The sequence below is a fragment of the Urocampus carinirostris genome, chromosome 7 (genome assembly GCF_059441175.1).
Source record: "Urocampus carinirostris isolate Australia breed hairy pipefish chromosome 7, RoL_Ucar_1.0, whole genome shotgun sequence".
In the NCBI taxonomy this organism is placed as follows: Eukaryota; Metazoa; Chordata; class Actinopteri; order Syngnathiformes; family Syngnathidae; genus Urocampus; species Urocampus carinirostris.
The window spans coordinates 11710170-11731697 of NC_142355.1; the positions used below are offsets into that span (position 1 = coordinate 11710170).

Genomic DNA, 21528 nt, shown 5'->3' on the forward strand with positions numbered 1-21528 from the left:
GGGGGGGTGGGGGGTTGGGGGGGCAATACTTTTGCAACACTGTATTTTGAGTTGAAAATCATGTGGCCTTCACACCCACCAAATCCAAAGCTTGATCATACCCCTTGCTAGACAACGTCATCTGCTGAATGGCAGATTTAAGCAGGAAATGAATGTCAAGTGTTTTTTTATGCAATAAAGGGTGCCTATTTATTTTTTTTCATGATTATTTTCTGTCTGAACTGTTTTCATCAGATGAGTACCATATTCGCACAGTATGATATCACTTGGCTCACTATTTCGGCAAACATTGCTATTTTTAGATGGAAAAAACACAATAATGAACTCAGCTGTCCTCAGGTTTTAGCACAGCGGTGGGCAAACTACAACCCAGGGGGCCACACATGGCCCCTCAGGTGTTGAAATTCGACCCGTCAAGTACCGTATTTTTCGCACTATAAGGCGCGCCTAAAAGCCTTTATTTTTTTCAAAAGCTGACCGTGCGCCTTTTAATACAGTGCGCCTTATATATGGATCAATATTAAGTCGCAAAGTCTTGCAACTAAGGCAAGCAGCCGCCGACTAGATTTTTCTCCAAAGGCAAAGTCGTCCGCGGTGTATGCTGGGATTTATATACCGGGGTTTCATTTCCTAACCAATGTGTCAATCATCATTTGAATCAGTCACTATTGGCTAAAGTTATTTGGAGGTAAAGGGGGCGGATCCTTTTTATCACTTTCAGGCTCGCATAGGCTAAAGGGGCGAAACAAAGCCTGCAATTGGCTGAAAAAGATGAATGTGAATCACACGTTGGTTGGGTTGCACTACGGCATAGGGAAAACATTTTTTAATATTCTGTATTTGTAAATATTTTACTCTCCTGGATTTACTACACTCACGGTTGTAAGAAGACCATGGTTACGTATCATTAATGAAAGTGATGGCTGCAAGAGAACTTAGGTGAGCTATGCGGATTTATATTTTCCCGGTATCTTGTTTTAGAACGATCTTGATGTTTCTGTGATGAGTCTATTTTTAAACTAAAGTCAATTCAAAGTGTTTATTGTCATATGCAGAGTAAAGAACCCCGTTTCCCTGCACAATAAAATTCTTACTTTGCTGTCCACACAGTTGCCAGCAAAAAAAAAAATGGAAACTAAGAAATGTTTGTTTGGTGACATCGTACAGACACTTTTTCCGTACATGTCTGAGACACGTATTTGCTTCTTTGCAAGCTTTCGGAATGTTATGGGGGTAATAAGTTGGACCGAACTATCTGACTGTTTTGTCCACGTTCCCATTGTAGCGCCTTATAATCCGGTGCGCCTTATGTATGGAAAATATAGGACCAAAAACTATTTTTTGGGGGTGCGCCCTATAACCCGGTGCGCCTTATAGTGCGGAAAATACGGTAAATTGATGATTTCAAAAGTTTGCCCCCACCTGAAGTACAATGGAGTTCTTAAAACAGAGAAACATAAAGTTAAAGCGTGAACAAATGCCAACATTTCACAAAGAAACCTTTAAACATCCCCATGTCAGATAGTCCGACTGAAGTGAAGGTTGTTCTGTATGGTTCCATCTCTCCATAGCTATCAACTGTGTACAAATATGAATAAACATCAAAACTCTATGTTTGTATAGAAGCCATTGTCCTGTACCGGATGTTTGACTGAAACATGGGAAAAAAATGCATGATATAGAAATTGAATTTTGCACAGAGTAGTGCAGATGATGCATTATCTTGTCAATAAAACACAATCACAACATCAGAAACGAGTGCTTCATTTGTCCAACATGCATCATTAGGGGTCTTTCTGGCCCTGGGAAAGTGGCATGTTTTTCTGGGAAAATATGACGAGTCAACAAAAACAAAAGTGCTGAGTCAGCTTTTTGGGCATTTTTCATGTCTATGGTAACCTACCTCACTGCCTGTAAAAGCCGGTGTTGATATTCAATATTGTTCTTGCCGGGGAGAGTGGGATGTTTGCCTGGGAAGAAATGATGAGTCGACAAAACAAAAGTGCTGAGTAAGCTTTCTGGGCATTTTTCACATCTACGGTAACCTACTGGACTGCCTGGAAAAGATAGTGTTGATATTTAATATCATTATTGCCTGGGAGAGTGTAATGCCTGCCTGGGAAGAAATGCTGAGTCAACAAAACAAAAGTGCTGAGTAAGCTTTTTTGGGGCATTTTTCACATCTAATGTAACCAACTTGACTGCCTGTAAAAGATAGTGTTGATATTCAATATCATTCTTGCCTGGGAGAGTGGAATGCCTGCCTGGGAAGAAACGCTGAGTCACCAAAAATAAAAGTGGTGAGTAAGCTTTTTGGGCATTTTTCACATCTACGGTAACCAACTTGACTGCCTGTAAAAGATGGTGTTGATATTTAATATCGTTCTTGCCTGGGAGAGTGGACTGCCCGCCTGAAGAAATGCTGAGTCAACAAAATCGAGAGTGCTGAGTCAGCTTTTTTGCATTATTCACATTTACAGTAACCTACCTAACAGCCTGTAAAAGATGGTGTTATTCAATATTGTATTTGCCTGGGAGAGTGGAATGCCTGCCTGGGAAGAAATGCTGTGTCAACAAAAGATGCTGAGTAAACTTTTTGGCCATTTTTCACATCAATAGTAACCTACATGACTGCGTGTAAAAGATGGCATGATATTCAATATCGTTCGTGCCTGGGAGAGTGCAATACCAGCCTGGAAAGAAACGCTGAGTCAACAAAATCCAAAGTGCTGAGTCAGCTTTTTGGGCATTTTTCACGTCTACGTAACCTACCTGACAGCCTGTAAAAGATGGCGTGATATTCAATATCGTTCTTGCCTGGGAGAGTGGAATGCCTGCATGGAAAGAAATGCTGGGTCAACAAAATCGAAAGTGCTGAGTCAGCTTTTTGGGCATTTTTCACGTCTACGGTAACCTACCTGACAGCCTGTAAAAGATGGCGTGATATTCAATATCGTTCTTGCCTGGGAGAGTGGAATGCCTGTCTGGCAAGAAATGCTGAGTCAACAAAAACAAAAGTGTTGAGTCAGCTTTTCTGGAATTTTAGACATTTACAGTAAGCTACCTGACTGCCTGTAAAATATGGTGGTCATATCTAAACACCTTCCCCCTTTTATTGAGTGGACAGACACACAGACAAACAAACAAACAAATTGATACTATACTTGGATCCCAACTAGAAACTTTGCTAGTGGCTGATAAAAAAATCCCTTTAGCTTGCTAACTATACAGACACATTACAAACTAAGCTAATATGCTAATAACTCAAACAAGAATATGTACATTTGTACAAAACATTACCATAAACAAAAATCTTCTAGACAAATTGTATTATTATATTATTATTTTTGCTAGCCCCCTCATATCTTTCTGATGTAATTTCGACCTATGTTCCAAGAGCCAAGAAGAAATTTGCAGATTCGAGAGCGGTGAATATTTGCTAAGTAGTTTTGCACCTTCATAAAAGCCCCCAAGGGCCAAACTTACCTCGAGATGACGTCCTTACCGACTGAGAATATACTACTGTGACAAAATAACAATCATTGATCTACAAATAAAAACATAGAACACATAATTGCAGTTGAATTAATGTTTTTTTATTGTCAATATTCAAAAGTACAAGGAAATAGGAGGGCTTCTCCTTTTAGTGTTAGAAAGCGATGTAGAGAGTGGCTAGCAAGCTACACGCTAGCATCGAGTATCGAGTTGAACCCCGCGATGATTAAAATACAATTGTCCCAGATGTAGCGGTGTCCCACAAGTTGTAGTTCCAGGTCATCCATTTTATGGTTTTGGATCTGGCTCCACAGGGTTGGCTTGTGAGAGTTGTTATGTAGAGTAGTCACAGTAGGTTGGACCTGCAGCCCTTTCCCTCCCGATGCCGCCACAGTCCCTTCCCGGACCCGATAATAATCCACGGAGCACCAACTAGTGATCAACAGTTCTTTGCGCTCTTCTGATTTTCCACATAGCCGGATTTATTGAATACATTTCTTATCAATGTAACGAGCCTCTTAAAGCTAGCTGTCGCCATGTTTCGCAGTTTATTTTGGGGGCCACGTTGACTTGGACGACCCGCCCTGCTGTTTGACTGACAGCCTATCACAGTCAGACACGCCCACTTGACGCACAAAGCCCTCCCTAACCAGCCCCTGTGATAGCATTTGCTGTGTGCTGTCTGCTGCACAACACAATGCACAATATGTTGATATCAATGACAATAAAGACAATTCAATTCATAATCCTTAAATCAGTGAACCAGTACCGAGGAATACTTTTTCTTCACTTTGAGTATTTGTCCCCTAAAATGTCTTTGCATACAAGTGAACATAGAAAGTAACACGAATATGTTATATAACGAGTGTCAAATAATGTCAACTGCCATGCCAAGATCTGCAGTGTCCTCAAAGTTGACCTTGAAGTCACCTTCCTGCTCTTCAAACACAATTATCTGGAAAACACAGTCCAAAAATAAGAGTTTCAAATTAGTGATGTGTGGTCGGCGAACCGAACAGCTGGATGAGCTGGCTCGTGGAAGTGAACAACGGGAGCCGGCTCTCCACCAATCAGGAGCCGGTTCTCTTCGAGATGCTTTTTTCCCCCTCTTGTGATTGGTCGATACGCATTTTCTCCAGGGATTCCGTGTTGTTAACTTTAAATTTGTTGAGTGTATAAACATTGAAATTGCGTATTTAATGTATTTTGGTATTTATGTTTTTCAGAGATAATGTGTTCACGATTAGCTTTTTTTTACCACCAAAAATGTAAAGTTGAATTTTTCATGTCAAAATCGTGGTCTTTAATTAACATTTTGTTGTATTTTTCAGAGATTCTGAGTTGCTTGACTTTGAAGTTGCTTATTATTTAAAGGGTCAAAGTTTAAATGAGTTAAAAAGAAAAAAAATGCTGGTGTAATTTAGTAGAATAATTTTTTATAATTGTTTATTTGTTATGTGCATGTTATATCATTATTGGTCTTTTTTTTCCTAGGTTTTTGTAACTTTTAGGTTTTTTTTGCTTTTTCTTCTTTGTTTCTCTTTTTTCCTACTTTTGTTTGTTTTCTCTTTTTTATTTTTTTCTACCAAACATTTTACTTTTTTCTTTATTTTTCTTTTATTTTTTTCTCTTGTTTCCTTTTCCTAAACTTTTTCCTTTTTTTCTTGACTTTTCTCTTATTTTTCCTCTTTATTTCCTTATATTTATTCTTTGTTTCCCCAACTTAACACGTTTTTTTCTTGCTTTTTTTCTCCCTATGCCCTTTTCCCCTGTTCTCCTTTTATAGATTTTTTTTCCCTTGCATTTTACTTCTTTCTTCTTCTTTTTTTTTACCTCTCTTTTCTTTTTTACTTTTTTGTCTTTTTCTTCTTTGTTTCTCTTTTTTCCTATTTTTGTTTTCTCTTCTTCTTTATTTTTTCTACCTGACATTTTACATGTTTCTTTCTTTTCCTTTTATTTTTTTTCTTCTTCTATTTCCTTTTTCTAAACTTTTTCCTTCTTCTTTTTTCTTGATTCTTCTTTTGTTTTTATCTTTATTTCCATATATTTCTTTTTCTTTTTCTTTTTTTTCTTTTTTCTTTTTTCCCAACTTTATCACTTTTTTCTTGTTTTTTTCTTCCTATGCCCCTTTCCCCCCTTTTCTTTTTTAATTATTTTTTCCACCTTGCATTTTACTTCTTTCTTCTTTTTTCCCTCTCTTTTATCTTCTTTTATACTTTCTCCTAGTTTTGTAGTTCTTCTTTCTTTCCCTTTTTCTTTTTCCTTTTATTTTGTTACCTTATTTCCAGCTTTTTCCTTTTCCCTTGCTTTTTTACTCCTTTTTTCCTTTTGTCTTTTTCTTCTTTTGTTTCTTTTTTCTCTTCTGTCTCTTTTTCCTTCATTTTCCCAATTTTTTTAAGTCATTCCGTGATTAATGTTACATAATTATTGGTAATATTCGGATTAAAGCAAAAGAGCCGAAAGAGCCATTTCTCTAAAAAAAAGCCATAATTTCCATCACTATGCCAAATAATAACGCTTCACTGCTCCCACAAACCTGATTGATTCCCCTGTTGAGAAACGGAGCAGGGAGATAAAGAGTTTGCTGGGGTCCGATTGACCAATAGCGTCCCAAGTTGATCCCGTTGATAAACACAACGCCTTTTTCCCAACCCTGCCGGCAAAAAAATGGATCATTCCAAAACAATGCGTACGTTTTATAAAACAAAATGTCGTCAACAAGTGAGCACTCACCGGCAATTTAACAAACGTATCACTCGGGTACCCGTAGACAAAAAGCTGGCCCAGGAAAAAAGATGGGAAAGTAGGAGCTTCGGGCAGAGTTTTCCAAGCAGCCTGATCCAACCTAGAAGCAAAACAAGCGAGACAATGCGGAGAGAAGCACAAGAGAAAAAAGAGCAAACAATGACCTGCTGTTTTAAAGAAATACACTGGAAGTCACCAGAACCAGGCACCACTCGCAAAGCACCCACTGTAGCAGTATTTATTAACTACCATTAATCAACCAGAGAACATTGAGGAAATTGTCAAGGTCATCTTGATGAGGTAGCTAGCAGGCCTCATAGTGGCTTTCAAGTTGTAGCTTTTTAATCCGAGGCACATCCCTTGTGCCTGAGAACTTATTTTCCTGACCTTGGAGGTGTTTGCGAAATCGTAAAACCACACACTTATTGAGCACAATATAAATATATAAGGATATAAGAGAATGAATGAATGAAAACTTTATTCGTACATTAAAATAAAAACAGAACAAAAACAAAAAAAATAATATGACATAATATGTTCGAAAATGCTCATAATCCCTAACCCTTCAACTTCCCTATTAAACACACCAATTATATAACAACAATTGTAATACCGTATTTTCCGCACTATAGGGCGCACCGGGTTATAGGGCGCACCCCCAAAAAATAGTTTTTGGTCCTATATTTTCCATACATAAGGCGCACCGGATTATAAGGCGCTACAATGGGAACGTCGACAAAACAGTCAGATGATTCAGTCAAACTGATTACCCCCTTAACATTCCCAAAGCTTGCAAAGAAGCAAATACGTGTCGTAGACACGTGCGGATGCGGTGTCCGTACGATGTCACTCAAATGCATCGTTTCAAATATCATTCGGAAGGTTAAAGTCTTGGGATTCAAGAAATGCCAACCATTCCTTAGTTTCTATTTTCTTTTTCGCTCGCAACTTTACTGTGCATATGACAATAAACACTTGGAATTGAGTTTAATTCACTCAACTCATCACAGCAACATCAAGATCGTTCTAAAACAAGATACCGGGAAAATATATAGCCGCATAGCTCACCTAAGTTCTCACGTTCAATAATGATACGCAATCATGGTCTTACAACCGTGAGTGAAGTAAATCCAGGAGAGTAAAATGTTTACAAATACAGACTAATGAAACATGTTTCTTTATGGCGTACTTTAGCAAGCTTGCTATTCACAGTAATTTTTTTCGGCCAATTGGCTCCGAATAACTTCAGCCAATAGCGATCGATTCAAATGATGATTGACACATTGGTTAGCCAAAGAAACGCCGGTATATAAATCCCAGCATACACCGCGGACTACTTCGCCTTCGGGGGAAATCTAGTCGGCGGCTGCTTGCCCTAGTTGCAAGACTTTGCGAGTTAATATTGATCCATATATACAAGGCTCACTGTATTATAAGGCGCATGGTCAGCTTTTGAAAAAAAATTAAGACTTTTAGGTGCGCCTTATAGTGCGGAAAATACGGTACTATTATAATAATAGTTATTATACAGTATAACAACAGCAACAATAACACAAAGTTAATCATAATTCTAGACGGGATCATTTCTATAGTTTTTGGCTATGGTCGATGAACTGAGAACTGAATGCTCAGTTTCGCAGCCATGATCATTGATTTTTGCAATCCGGAGATGGAATAAGAGCTTGCTCCGTCCACTCCACGCATCGGCCCGGTATTGCAGTACCTCCGGGAACGGTGCATTCGCACTGATCGCTGCATGGCTCTATGGCCAGGACCTTGACTCGGCCTCTTGGCTGAGAGCAAGTGTCTCGGCCCCTTGGCTTTGTAGCGTATTATGATTTGACCGATAACGGATAATGAATAAAGAAGATAGAACAATAACCCTTAAAAAATCCCCCCCCCTCCCAATCTCTCGTATCACTCATACCCGATTTTCTTCATCTCTTTATTCGGCCAGGAATGTTTTTTTTTGTATATAAATTTAAACAAGTGAATAGTTGGACATTGTTTGATCTCGTCTTGTAAATTGTTCCAAAGTTTGACTCCACACACAGACACACACATACTTTTCCTGGTGGTTCTCACCTTTGGGATCATGAATTCACTACAGACCCTTAAGTTATAATAGATAAAATAAAATTATATATTGGGTAAATAGTATGAAAGGCACATTATTTCTCTTACAGAAACTAATCCTTATGTTCTCTCATCTCTCATCAGCCGTACCGCTTATCCTCATTAGGGTCGCGGGGGGCTGGAGCCCATCCCAGCCATCTCCAGGCAGTGGGCAGGGGAAACCCTGAACTGGTTGCCAGCCAATCGCAGGGCACACAGGGACAGACAACTGATTCGCTCATTTACACCTAGGGACAATTTGGACCGGCCAATTCACCTGAAATGCATGTTTTTGGAATGTGGGAGGAAACTGGAGTGCCCGGAGGAAACCCACGCAAGCACGGGGAGAACTGGCTCTCTCTCTTATTCTCTCTCTCTCTTGCTCTCTCTCTCTCTCTCTCCAGTCTACACCGAAAGTGAATATGACGATATGCTTATCATTTGCAGTAATTTGTGACATTTTTACAAAAGAACTTTGCATGCACATTGTTTTAAAACCGTTATTAAGGACAAATTTCATGGAAAAAAAAAATTGCCTCAACACTCTTAACTGAAGGTGGAAGACAAATTGTAAATGGCATATTTACATTGATTTGGGACACAGGATTTGGCATTATTATCATTTCATACATTTGATGAAATCATCAAATGACAAACAGTGAAATAAAATGTGCTGAAGAATTAGCTTTTGTCTAGAGAACGTGTTTGGCAGTTTTTTCGATTTTGTCTGAAAATATATGATGTGGCTCGCTTAATTTCTTTTTAAAACATTTTTTTTGCTTTTATGGCTCTTTGGGTCAAAAAGGTTCCTGACCCCTGCACTAGGGCGTCACTAAAGAGCCGCATGTGGCTCTAGTGCCACAAATTGCTGACTCATAACTTAGTCAAAGAAAAGAACGATTGAGGGGAAAAGAAACCTAAATAATCATTTCATAATCAAATCTTACATCAAAGCTTCATTAATTCATTTTGAGCCTCCAAAAAGATCCCCAGCCCTCCAGCTAAATGGCATGAAAAAATGCCATTCATTTACTTGTCCGGCCCCTGTGAGATGTATATTCTGCCATGTGGCCCCTGAGCTAAAATGAGTTTGATACCCCTGCCTGGTCACAGAATTCCTATGTCTTTCATACTTCACCAACCTATAAATAAAGCTGGGTTTCATTTCCAGGCTGTACATTGTGAAATGCCGTAACGGAATATTGTTGAACAAAATGTCTCCTACAAGACCTGCAAACACAAACATTGAAATTAAAATGGAGAATAGTCAGGAGAGGTAACGACTTGAAACTGAAAATGGCTTTGGTGATCAGTAATTTAGAAAAATAAAGTCCTGAATTCAAAATATAAGTCACGAATAAACATTTCATTTAAGGCCAAATCAAATGTAATTTGCTGATTTTTTTTGAAACTTTTTACTCGCTTCCGCCCTCTCTTGGCTCGTGTCATTATTGCAGCCTTCTGTCAGAGCGTTTATGAGACACGAGCCTGTCAGAACCCGAAGAGACGGTGGACCCAGACGCGTAACGTTTTCACACCAGCTTTATTTTACGGGATTGGCGCTGAACATAAACGCCAGTGATTCGGCAATCGCTGGGCGGAAGTAGTGAGACAGAGAAGTCAGGCACGGGAAAACAGAAAGGCAGAGAGGCAGACGAGAGCGAAACCGGTCAGGACAGACGGGATCGATACTGTATATAGCAGGGAGATACCGAACAGGACGGGGACAGACAGAATTGATACCGGATACTAGAGACTGGAGCAAGATACCGGACAGGGAAGGACAGACGGGATCGATAACAGATACTGGAGACTGGAGCAAGATACGGGACAGGACGAGACAGACGGGATCAATACCGGATACCGGAGACTGGAGCAAGATACTGGAAAGCACAAGACAGTTGGGATCGATACCGGATACTGGAGACTGGAGCAAGATACTGGACAGGACGAGACAGACGGGATTGATACCGGATACTGGAGACTGGAGCAAGATACCGGAGAGGACGAGACAGACGGGATCGATAACAGATACTGGAGACTGGAGCAAGATACCGGACAGGACGTGACAGAAGGGACTGATACTGGCTACTAGAGACTGGAGTAAGATACCGGACGGGGAAGGACAGACAGGATCAATATCGGATACTGGAGACTGGAGCAGGATACTGGAAAGGACGTGACGTGATCGATACCTGATACCTGATACTGGAGACTGGAGACTGGAGAAAGAAACATGGACAGGACGAGACAGACGGGATTGATACCGGACACTGGAGACTGGAGCAAGATACTGGACAGGACGAGACAGACGGGATTGATACCGGATACTGGAGACTGGAGCAAGATACCGGACAGGATGAGACGGACAGGATTGATAACAGATACTGGAGACTGGAGCAAGATACCGGAAAGGACGGGACAGACGGGATCGATAACAGATACTGGATACACAAGCAGGATACCGGACAGAGTGAAAATACACGTCTTGCAAGTGCAGAAGTTCGTTGACGGACTGACAAGGAGTGAATGAGAGCACTGAGTTTAAATAGGAGGGAAGCCAATCAGGAAACGAGCAGCAGGTGGAGCCAAACGGGCGAGAATTTCGATATACGAGTTTTTTTGGATGCAATTTGCTGATTTTACTCGCTCCTGCCCTCTCTTGGCCTTTGTCATTATTGCAGCCTTCTGTCAGAGCGTTTATGATACATGTGCAAGTACAGTATCTCTTTATACGAGCACAAGAATTTCGATATACGAGTTTTTTTTATGTAATTTGCGGATTTGTCAGAAACTTTTTGACTCGCTCCCGCCCTCTTTTGGCCTTTGTCATTATTGCAGCCTTCTGTTTATGATACGCGAGCAAGTACAGTGGTATCTCTTTTTACGAGCACGAGAATTTCGATATTGGGCTTTTTTTTGGAACAATAATCTTGCTCGCTAGACTGAGTAAAATCCAGTTCACGAGCAGTCCCTGAGGCTACCACTAGAGACCGCTCACTGCTCATGACTGCTTACTGTCAGCATCAGCTCGTCCAGTTTGCTCATGTAAACTACTACAGCAAAAAAAAGTGCTTCAAAAAGTTTTGTGTGTACGTTCATTTAAAGTTACAGTAACTTCTATTTTAAGTGTACAGTAAGTGGTTACGAATCAACGTATTTTTTCAACGTATTACTTTAATCCTCAAATGCGTATTCAGTTTCAAGTTTTACAAACTCTGAACTTTTAAAGTGAGATTTTGGTTGACCTTTGCGTTGTTTGTCGAGATCTCTTCCCTGGTGAACTCGTCCGCAGTTCTCCACCAATAAACTCAAAGTCCGCTGTCCCTATTTTTAGAAACACTTCTATTAATATTCAAATGGAAGTTAATGTCTTAAAACGGAGCTCATAAAACTAAGAAAAGTAATCAACATTCATTTGGTGAAATTAGGGAGATTTTATCTATCTATCTATCTATCTATCTATCTATCTATCTATCTATCTATCTATCTATCTATCTATCTATCTATCTATCTATCTATCTATCTATCTATCTATCTATCTATCTATCTATCTATCTATCTATCTATCTATCTATCTATCTATCTATCTATCCATCCATCCATCCATCCATCCATCCATCCATCCATCCATCCATCCATCCATCCATCCATCCATCCATCCATCCATCCATCCATCCATCCATCTATCTATCTATCTATCTATCTATCTATCTATCTATCTATCTATCTATCTATCTATCTATCTATCTATCTATCTATCTATCTATCTATCTATCTATCTATCTATCTATCTATCTATCTATCTATCTATCTATCTATCTATCTATCTATCTATCTATCTATCTATCTATCTATCTATCTATCTATCTATCTATCTATCTATCTATCTATCCATCTATCTATCTATCTATCTATCTATCTATCTATCTATCTATCTATCTATCTATCTATCTATCTATCTCTCTTGCTCTCTTATCTCTCTCTCTCTTGCTCTCTTTCTCTTTTTCTCTCTCTCTCTTTAACTCTCTCTCTTTCTCTCTTTCTCTCTCTCTCTTTCTCTCTTTAACTCTCTCTCGTTCTCTCTTTATCCCTCTCTCACTCTCTATCTATCAATCTATCTCTCTCCGCTCTCTCTTCGCTCTCTCTCTCTCTGTTTCTCGTTCTCTCTCTCTCTCTCTCTCTCTCTCTCTCTCTCTCTCTCTCTCTCTCTCTCTCTCTCTCTCTCTCTCTCTCCAGTTTGTCCCAAAAGTGAGTACACCCCTCACATTTCTGCAGAGATTTCATCGTCATGTTTAATTGAACAACACTGAACAAACATCGCTTTGACGCAATGAAAGGTAGTCTGTGTAAAGCTTATATAGCAGTTTAAATGTATTTTTCTCCTCAAAAAACTCAAAATATGGCCATTAGTAGCTAAACCCTGGTAACAAAGGTGAGTACACCCTTAAGTTAAAGTTCCTCAAGTACAATCTTTTGTGTGGCCACCATGGTTTTGCAGAACCACCTTAATTCTCCTTGGCATTGATTTCACCATTTCACCACTCAAATGATCTTCCACCCCTCAATGATAACATGAGAGAGCTGGGGGAGTTTCAAGATCTTATGCTTCTCCACCTTCCACTTGAGGATGCCCCAAGATGTTCTATTGGGTTTAGATCTGGAGACATGCTTGGCCAGTCCATCCCCTTTACCCGTAGCCCCTTTAGAAAAGCCTTGTTCTTTTTAGATGTGTATTTTGGGTCATTGTCAGGCTGGAACATTACCCTGCAACCCAGTTTCTGGAGGGAGAGGTTCATTCTCTGCTCCACTTTTCACAGTACACCCTTGAGTTTGTGTTTAACTTAATAAAATGCCACTCCCCAATTCCAGTTGCACTCATACAGCCCCAAACCATGACATTCCCAACACTGTGCTGTGCTCTTCCCCCTGAGATTCGATCTGCAACCTCAGTGGAAATGTTTAAATCTAAACTTAAAACTCACTTCTACTCCATTGCATACGAATAACCTACTCCTCTTGTCGGTTGAAAATAGTTTGTGTAATATAGTGTAACAATCTGTGAAGCCCTTTGAGACTCTTCGTGATTTAGGGCTATACAAATAAAAATGACTTGACTTGACTTGACTTTGGGCACGACAAGTACATGTTTGTACTCCTTACCTGGTTGCCGCCACACATGCTTCACACCCTCTTTGTTCTGACAGTTTTATTTGACATTTAGGGTTTTTTTTGTTGAAATCAGTACGTCAAACACTATAAAAGGCCACTGGTGACCTTCACATTAGAACCTACCGTATTTATTTGTGAATGACGCATTTGTATTTTTCGACGTAAAAAAAATTGAATGTGTGGGCACGTATTACATACAGTATTTTATGGAAGTTGATGGATCAAAAAATATCGCTCACCACAACAGCAAAACATTGGATGCAACGGGAATAGAACCCGGGTGGTGACAGCAAGAGCACTGAATCTTTACCATTGGAATTTGTATGCGTTATACACAAATAAATACAGGTTAGAAGCATCCAAACTCTACCTTGGTTATGATTTTATTTTAAGTGACTCCTATTGGGTTTTATCATTAAAATTTCAAAGTAAAAGCATGACAGAAGGCCCATGTTAATTGCATACCTTTCCATCTGGAACGGCTAGCTCCAAAATCTGGCGCTTCAAAAGTCCAATGAAAGTTTTGTTTACAAAAACCTGTCAAAAACACCCAAAAATTCAAATTAGATTTTTTTTCTCAAGGCTAACAAAAAATATATTTATTTGCTAACACTTTGAAGCTTTTTAGCATTATAGGTGAAAATATAACAGGCCATAGTTTTTGTGTCGATATATAATGTAATTCTACCCTGGGAGAGTGGAATGTCTTTCTGAAAAAAATGGTCGGTTAAAAAAACCATAATCGATTAGTCAGTTTTGTTAGCATTTTTCACATCTAAGGTAACCTACTTGACGAACTGTAAAAGATGATGTTGATAGTCAATGTCATTCTGAACTAGGAGGGTAAAAAATGCTGACTCCAAAAAAGTGAAAGTGATGAGTCAACTTATTTAGGACGTTGTTCACATCAAGGGTAACCAACCGAACTGACTGCCTGAAAAGAGGATGTTGATATTAAATATGTTTTTGTATTCAGAGAGTGGAATGTCTTTCTGGGAACTAACGCTGAGTCATCAGACCCAGGAGTGCTGAGTCAGCTTTTTGGGGCGTTTTCCACATATAGGCTAACCTAGCTGACTGCCTGTAAAGATGGTGTTGATATTCACTGTCTTTCTGGGAAAATGCTGAGACTGATTTTATTTTAGCAGTTTTCATATCTGGGGTGACCTACCTGACTGCCTGAAAGAGGATTATGTTGATATTCAATATGTTTATGTTCTCTGAGAGTAAAATGTCTTTCTGGGAAATAATGCTGATTCATCAAAATCAAAACTGCTGAATCAGGCATTTTTCACCAATAGACTAACATACCTGACTCCCTGTAAAAGATGATATTCAATATGTTTATGTTCTCAGACAGTGGAATGTCTTACTGGTAAATAATGCTGAGTCAAAAAAAACAAAAGTGTTTAGTCATTTTTTTAGGTCATTGTTCACATCACAGATAACCGACCTGACTTTCTATAAAAAGATGATGTTGATATTCAATATGTTTATGTATTCAGAGAGTGGAGTGTCTGTGAAACAATGCTGAGTCATCAGAACCAAAAGTGCTGTGTCAGCTTATAGGGGAATTTTTCACTTATAGGCTAACATACCTCACCGCCTGTAAAGCTGGTATTGATATTCAATGTCTCTCTGGAAAAGTCTGTTTTTATTTTAGCAGTTTTCATGTTTGGGCTAACCTACCTGACTGCCTGTAAGAGGATTATGTTGATATTTAATATGTTTATGTTCTCTGAGAGTGGAATGTCTTTCTGGGAAATATTGCTGATTCATCAGAATCAAAAGTGCTGAATCTGCTTTCTGGGGCATTTTTCATTTAGAGACTAACATACCTGACTCCCTGTAAAAGATGATGTTGGTATTCAACATGTTTCTGTATTCAGAGAGTCGAGTGTCTTTCTGTGAAACAATGCTGAGTCATCAGAACCAAAAGTGCTGTGTTAGCTTTTCGGGGCATTTTCACACATAGGCTAACCTACTTGACTCCCTGCAAAGATGGTGTTGATATTCAATGTCTTTCTGGAAAAGTCTGTTTTTATTTTAGCAGTTTTCATGTTTGGGGTAACCTACCTGACTGCCTGTAAGAGGATTATGTTGATATTTAATATGTTTATGTTCTCTGAGAGTGGAATGTCTTTCTGAGAAATAATGCTGATTCATCAGAATCAAAAGTGCTGAATCTGCTTTTGGGGGTATTTTTCACTTATAGACTAACATACCTGACTCCCTGTAAAAGATGATGTTGATATTCAACATGTTTCTGTATTCAGAGAGTCGAGTGTCTTTCTGTGAAACAATGCTGAGTCATCAGAACCAAAAGTGCTGTGTCAGCTTTTTGGGGCATTTTCCGCATATAGGCTAACCTACTTGACTCCCTGCAAAGATGGTGTTGATATTCAATGTCTTTCTGGAAAAGTCTGTTTTTATTTTAGCAGTTTTCATGTTTGGGGTAACCCACCTGACTGCCTGTAAGAGGATTATGTTGATTTTTAATATGTTTATGTTCTCTGAGAGTGGAATGTCTTTCTGGGAAATAATGCTGATTCATCAGAATCAAAAGTGCTGAATCTGCTTTTGGGGGTATTTTTCACTTATAGACTAACATACCTGACTCCCTGTAAAAGATGATGTTGATATTCAACATGTTTCTGTATTCAGAGAGTCGAGTGTCTTTCTGTGAAACAATGCTGAGTCATCAGAACCAAAAGTGCTGTGTCAGCTTTTTGGGGCATTTTCCGCATATAGGCTAACCTACTTGACTCCCTGCAAAGATGGTGTTGATATTCAATGTCTTTCTGGAAAAGTCTGTTTTTATTTTAGCAGTTTTCATGTTTGGGGTAACCCACCTGACTGCCTGTAAGAGGATTATGTTGATTTTTAATATGTTTATGTTCTCTGAGAGTGGAATGTCTTTCTGGGAAATAATGCTGATTCATCAGAATCAAAAGTGCTGAATCTGCTTTTGGGGGTATTTTTCACTTATAGACTAACATACCTGACTCCCTGTAAAAGATGATGTTGATATTCAACATGTTTCTGTATTCAGAGAGTCGAGTGTCTTTCTGTGAAACAATGCTGAGTCATCAGAACCAAAAGTGCTGTGTCAGCTTTTTGGGGCATTTTCCGCATATAGGCTAACCTACTTGACTCCCTGCAAAGATGGTGTTGATATTCAATGTCTTTCTGGAAAAGTCTGTTTTTATTTTAGCAGTTTTCATGTTTGGGGTAACCTACCTGACTGCCTGTAAGAGGATTATGTTGATATTTAATATGTTTATGTTCTCTGAGAGTGGAATGTCTTTCTGAGAAATAATGCTGATTCATCAGAATCAAAAGTGCTGAATCTGCTTTTGGGGGTATTTTTCACTTATAGACTAACATACCTGACTCCCTGTAAAAGATGATGTTGATATTCAACATGTTTCTGTATTCAGAGAGTCGAGTGTCTTTCTGTGAAACAATGCTGAGTCATCAGAACCAAAAGTGCTGTGTCAGCTTTTTGGGGCATTTTCCGCATATAGGCTAACCTACTTGACTCCCTGCAAAGATGGTGTTGATATTCAATGTCTTTCTGGAAAAGTCTGTTTTTATTTTAGCAGTTTTCATGTTTGGGGTAACCCACCTGACTGCCTGTAAGAGGATTATGTTGATTTTTAATATGTTTATGTTCTCTGAGAGTGGAATGTCTTTCTGGGAAATAATGCTGATTCATCAGAATCAAAAGTGCTGAATCTGCTTTCTGGGGCATTTTCATTTCGAGACTAACATACCTGACTCCCTGTAAAAGATAATGTTGATATTCAATATGTTTATGCATTCAGAGAGTGGAGTGTCTTTCAGTGAAACAATGCTGAGTCATCAGAACCAAAACTGGTGAGTCAGCTTTTTGGGGCATTTTTCACATATAGGCTAACTTACTTGACTCCCTGCAAAGATGGTGTTGATATTCAATGTCTTTCTGGAAAAGTCTGTTTTCATTTGAGCAGGTAACCTAGCTGACTACCTCTGCAAAAGATGGTGGTCATATCTAAACTCCTCCATTTTCTTGGGCGAACGGACACAAAAAAAGATACAAAAGTGTATCACCAACTAGGAAAAGTTGGCGAGTAGGAAGAACTCACGAGGGCTCGGTCTTTCACGTTGTCTCCCGACGTCAACAAACCTCCGCTGGTGATTTGCGTCTCATAGAGCGTGTATCCGCCCGATTGTCCGTCCTGGTTGTTGACGGGCAGTTTCTCCATGTTGAGCGGCGTCTTCGACTCGAAAGGCTGCCGGGAAAACGAAGAAGAGAGAAATGCAACTGCTTCTGAAACCATTGCCTGCGAATCTTAGGTTTCAGGACATACTCCCTCAGCGAAGCTCAAAGCGTCCCATAAAGACAAGTGCTGGTACATGATGGCCGCTTCGTACGATTCCCTATGTTGAAGCAAAGGAAGGTCCGGGAGCATTTCACCTCCTAGAGCAGAGGTGTCAAACTCATTTTAACCCGGGGGCCACACGATAGAGCAAACATTCTGTCGGGGGCCGGGCTAGTAGATTAAAGAGAAAGAAAAAGAGGGATAAAGAAATAAGAGAAAGAGGGAGGGAAAAGGAGAGAGGGCGGGACAAAGAAAGAAAAAAAGGGAGAGAGGGAGAGAGCGTGAGAAACAAATGATAAAAGTCGTGTAAGAGGGGGAAAAGAAAGGGAGAGGAAGAAAGAAATCCAAAGAGAAATAGAAAGACAGATGAAAGAAAAGAGAAAAGAAAGCGTGAAGGGTAGGAAGAGAGAAAGAGAAAAGAGAGAAAAGGAAAAAAGGAAGTTAGAGCAAAAGAAGTTAAAAAGACACTGAGAGAAAGAGACAAAGAGCAACAAAGGAAGAGAAACATAGAGACACAGAGAGTGAAAGAGACAGAGACAGAGAGTGGGAAAAAAAGGGGTGCGACAAAGGTTTTCAGGGTCTGTGTTTGTTTGCTGTACCTGGACACAGCGCGTTTTAATGTCTCCGCCTAGAATTCATGTTCATGTTTCGCTTCATCATGACGTTTAACACTTGATGCGCGAGGTACAACGCTCTCGGGGCATAATGCACAAAACAGCACGGTCATTTTTTGCACAAAGCCCCAGTCACCACGCTGGCTGGAGAGAGCGCGATCTTTTCGCTAGTGGAGCCGTCATGATTCGTTCATTAATCGCGTGCGTGTGTTTCGTTGGCTGGGTCTCTCTCTCTCTCTCTCTCTCTCTCTCTCTCTCTCTCGCTCCCTCTTTCTCTCTCTCTCTCTCTCTCTGCGAGGCGCCGGGCAAACTCACACTGAACCCACGTAAAGCCTATTGTAAATCATTTACATAACATGGCGCGCAACTGAAGCTGTCTAAATTTAAGGTACCGTATTTTCGGCACTATAAGGCGCACCTAAAAGCCTTTATTTTTTTCAAAAACTGACCATGCGCCTTATAATACAGTGCGCCTTATATATGGATCAATATTAAGTCGCAAAGTCTAGCAACTAAGGCAAGCAGCCGCCGAATAGATTTTCCCCCAAAGGCGAAGTCGTCCGCGGTGTATGCTAGGATTTATATACCGGCGTTTCATTGGCTAACCAATGTGTCAATCATCATTTGAATCAGTCACTATTGGCTAAAGTTATTCGGAGGTAAAGGAGGCGGATCCTTTTTATCATTTACAGGCTCGCATAGGCTAAAGGGGCGAAACAAAGCCTGCAATTGGCCGAAAAAGATGAATGTGAATAGCAAGTTTGGTTGTCTACGGCATAGATAAAACGTGTTTTACTATTCTGTATTTGTAAATATTTTACTCTCCTGGATTTACTACACTCACGGATATAAGAGGACCATGGTTGCACATTATTATTGAACGCAACGACTTAGGTGAGCTACTCCGGCTATACATTTTCCCAGTATCTTGTTTCAGAGTGATATCGATGTTTCTGTGATGGGTCTTTTTTAAATTAAACTCAATTCCAAGTGTTTATTGTCATATGCACAGTAAAGTTGCGAGCGAAAAAGAAAATAGAAACTAAGGAATGGTTGGCATTTCTTGAATCCCAAGACTTTAACCTTCCGAATGATATTTGGAACGATGCATTTGAGTGACATCGTACGGACACCGCATCGGCACGTGTCTACGACACGTATTTGCTTCTTTGCAAGCTTTGGGAATGTTAAGGGGGTAATAAGTTGGACTGAACTATCTGACTGTTTTGTCGACGTTCCCATTGTAGCGCCTTATAATCCGGTGCGCCTTATGTATGTCAAAAATAGGACCAAAAACTATTTTTTGGGGGTGAGCCCTATAACCAGGTGCGCCCTATAGTGCGGAAAATACGGTAAATGCGCTTTAAAAAAAGAAAAAATCATTATTGCGCTCGTGTGTCATAGGTGGCCGACCCCTGGTCTCAATGAATAAAGGGGTGGAGCTTATCCATAGGTCAGTTGAGCCCATTGAAGTCCTTATTGACCCGACTTGAACTGACCCTAAAGCAGCGGTCTTTGCCATTTTCCAGAATGAGAGCTACTGGTGTTACTCACCGAGTTTGATATGCATTTCTGAAATAACTTTGACCAACGTGCCCTCGAGCACAGGTGTCAAACAGGCGGCCCGCGGGCCAGATCAGGCCCGCTAAGGGATTGAATCCGGCCCGCGAGAAAACACTCAGAGAAGCGCAAGAGAAAAACAAGCTGCAGGTTGAAATATGTCAACTTGATGTGCGATTGGCTGGCAACCAGTTCAGGGTGTCCCCTGCCCACTGCCCGGAGATGGCTGGGATGGGCTCCAGCCCCCCCGCGACCCTAATGAGGATAAGCGGTACAGCTGATGAGATGATGAGATGTTGCCAAAGCCAGGTGCCTCGAACAAAGACACTGTACTGGTATTTCTTTCTCTCCCTCTCGCTCTCTCTCTCTCTCTCTCTTTCTCTCTCTCTCTCCCCCCCTCTCTCTTTCTCTCTCTCTCTTTCTCTCTCTCTCTCTCTCTCTCTCTCTTTTTTTTTTCACACTCACTTTTTTCTGTCCTGTCTCTTTTGGACTCTATCTTTCTTTTTATCTTTTCTCATTCGTTTTCTTTATTTATCTCTGTTTTTCTCTCATTTTACTCTTCTTTCTCACCCTCTCTTTATAATATCGCTCCTTTTTCACACTTTTTCTCTTTTCTCACTTTCTTTCTATTTCCCCTTTTCCCTCTCTACCTTTCCTCTCTCTCTCCCCTTCTTTCACTTTCTTTCTCTCAAATCTACTAGATTGGCCCCCGGTGTGATTTTTTTTTTCTGGCATGTGGCCCGCAGCTAAAGTAAGTTTGACACCCCCTATCCCAGAGAGTAACATCAAGCCACTATCCTATGCCCCATTCCCATCAAGCGTCTATTCTCTTTTTTAACTCACTGTTGAATTGAGAGAATAGATCTCTGAGGAGATGGTACTTCTGTGTGTAATCGCCAGCTTCTGTCAGGGGGGCGTCAAAATCTGTAAGAATAACAAATATATCAAGTTACAGCCCTTGGTTTTATATATGATTTATTTATTTATTGTTTCCAATAACATTGTTTTGGGCAGCACCGCGCCGCAGTGGTTAGCGCATGTGCGGCACAGTTGAAGTCATGCGTGGGTTCAAATCCAGCTCCAGACTTCCTGTGCAGAGTTTGTATGTTCTCCCCGTGCTTGCGTGGGTTTCCTCCCAAATTCCAAAGACATGAATTTCAGGTGGATTGGACGGACCAAATTGTCCCTAAGTGTGACTGAGCGAGTGAGTTGTCTGTCCCTGTGTGCCCTGCGATTGGCTGGCAACCAGTTCAGGGTTCCTCTGCCCACTGCCCAATGATTGCTGGGATGGGCTCCAGCACCCCCGCGACCCTACTGAGAATAAGCGCTGCAGCTAATGAGATGAGATGAGATGAGAACATTGTTTTGTGCATCCACATGCCAAGACGCAAGATTCTTTGAGAGAAATGACAACACTGCAACCGAGTAAGGTGTGGATTCATCCCACTCAAATTATTGCAGAT

The 21528-nt window shown here is 40.2% G+C and overlaps 1 protein-coding gene and 1 pseudogene across 1 annotated transcript in view; one reads left to right on the forward strand and one right to left on the reverse strand.

Annotated features, from left to right (window-relative positions):
* Positions 1–4305: 4305 nt before the first annotated feature.
* The window catches only part of LOC148362345 (beta-galactosidase-1-like protein 2), a 33538-nt gene continuing 16315 nt past the window's right edge, over positions 4306–21528 (reverse strand). Inside the window, exons 11-19 of the mRNA XM_088339233.1 lie at positions 20909–20989; positions 17880–17989; positions 17655–17801; positions 13993–14064; positions 11604–11682; positions 9498–9585; positions 6229–6340; positions 6032–6148; positions 4306–4450 (exon numbers count right to left, since the gene is read on the reverse strand). Of these exons, the coding sequence (XP_088195359.1) occupies positions 4364–4450; positions 6032–6148; positions 6229–6340; positions 9498–9585; positions 11604–11682; positions 13993–14064; positions 17655–17801; positions 17880–17989; positions 20909–20989 (893 nt within the window). The 3' untranslated portion in view covers positions 4306–4363. The remainder of the gene's footprint in view (positions 4451–6031; positions 6149–6228; positions 6341–9497; positions 9586–11603; positions 11683–13992; positions 14065–17654; positions 17802–17879; positions 17990–20908; positions 20990–21528) is intronic.
* On the forward strand, positions 7820–7985 carry LOC148362346 (U2 spliceosomal RNA; annotated as a pseudogene).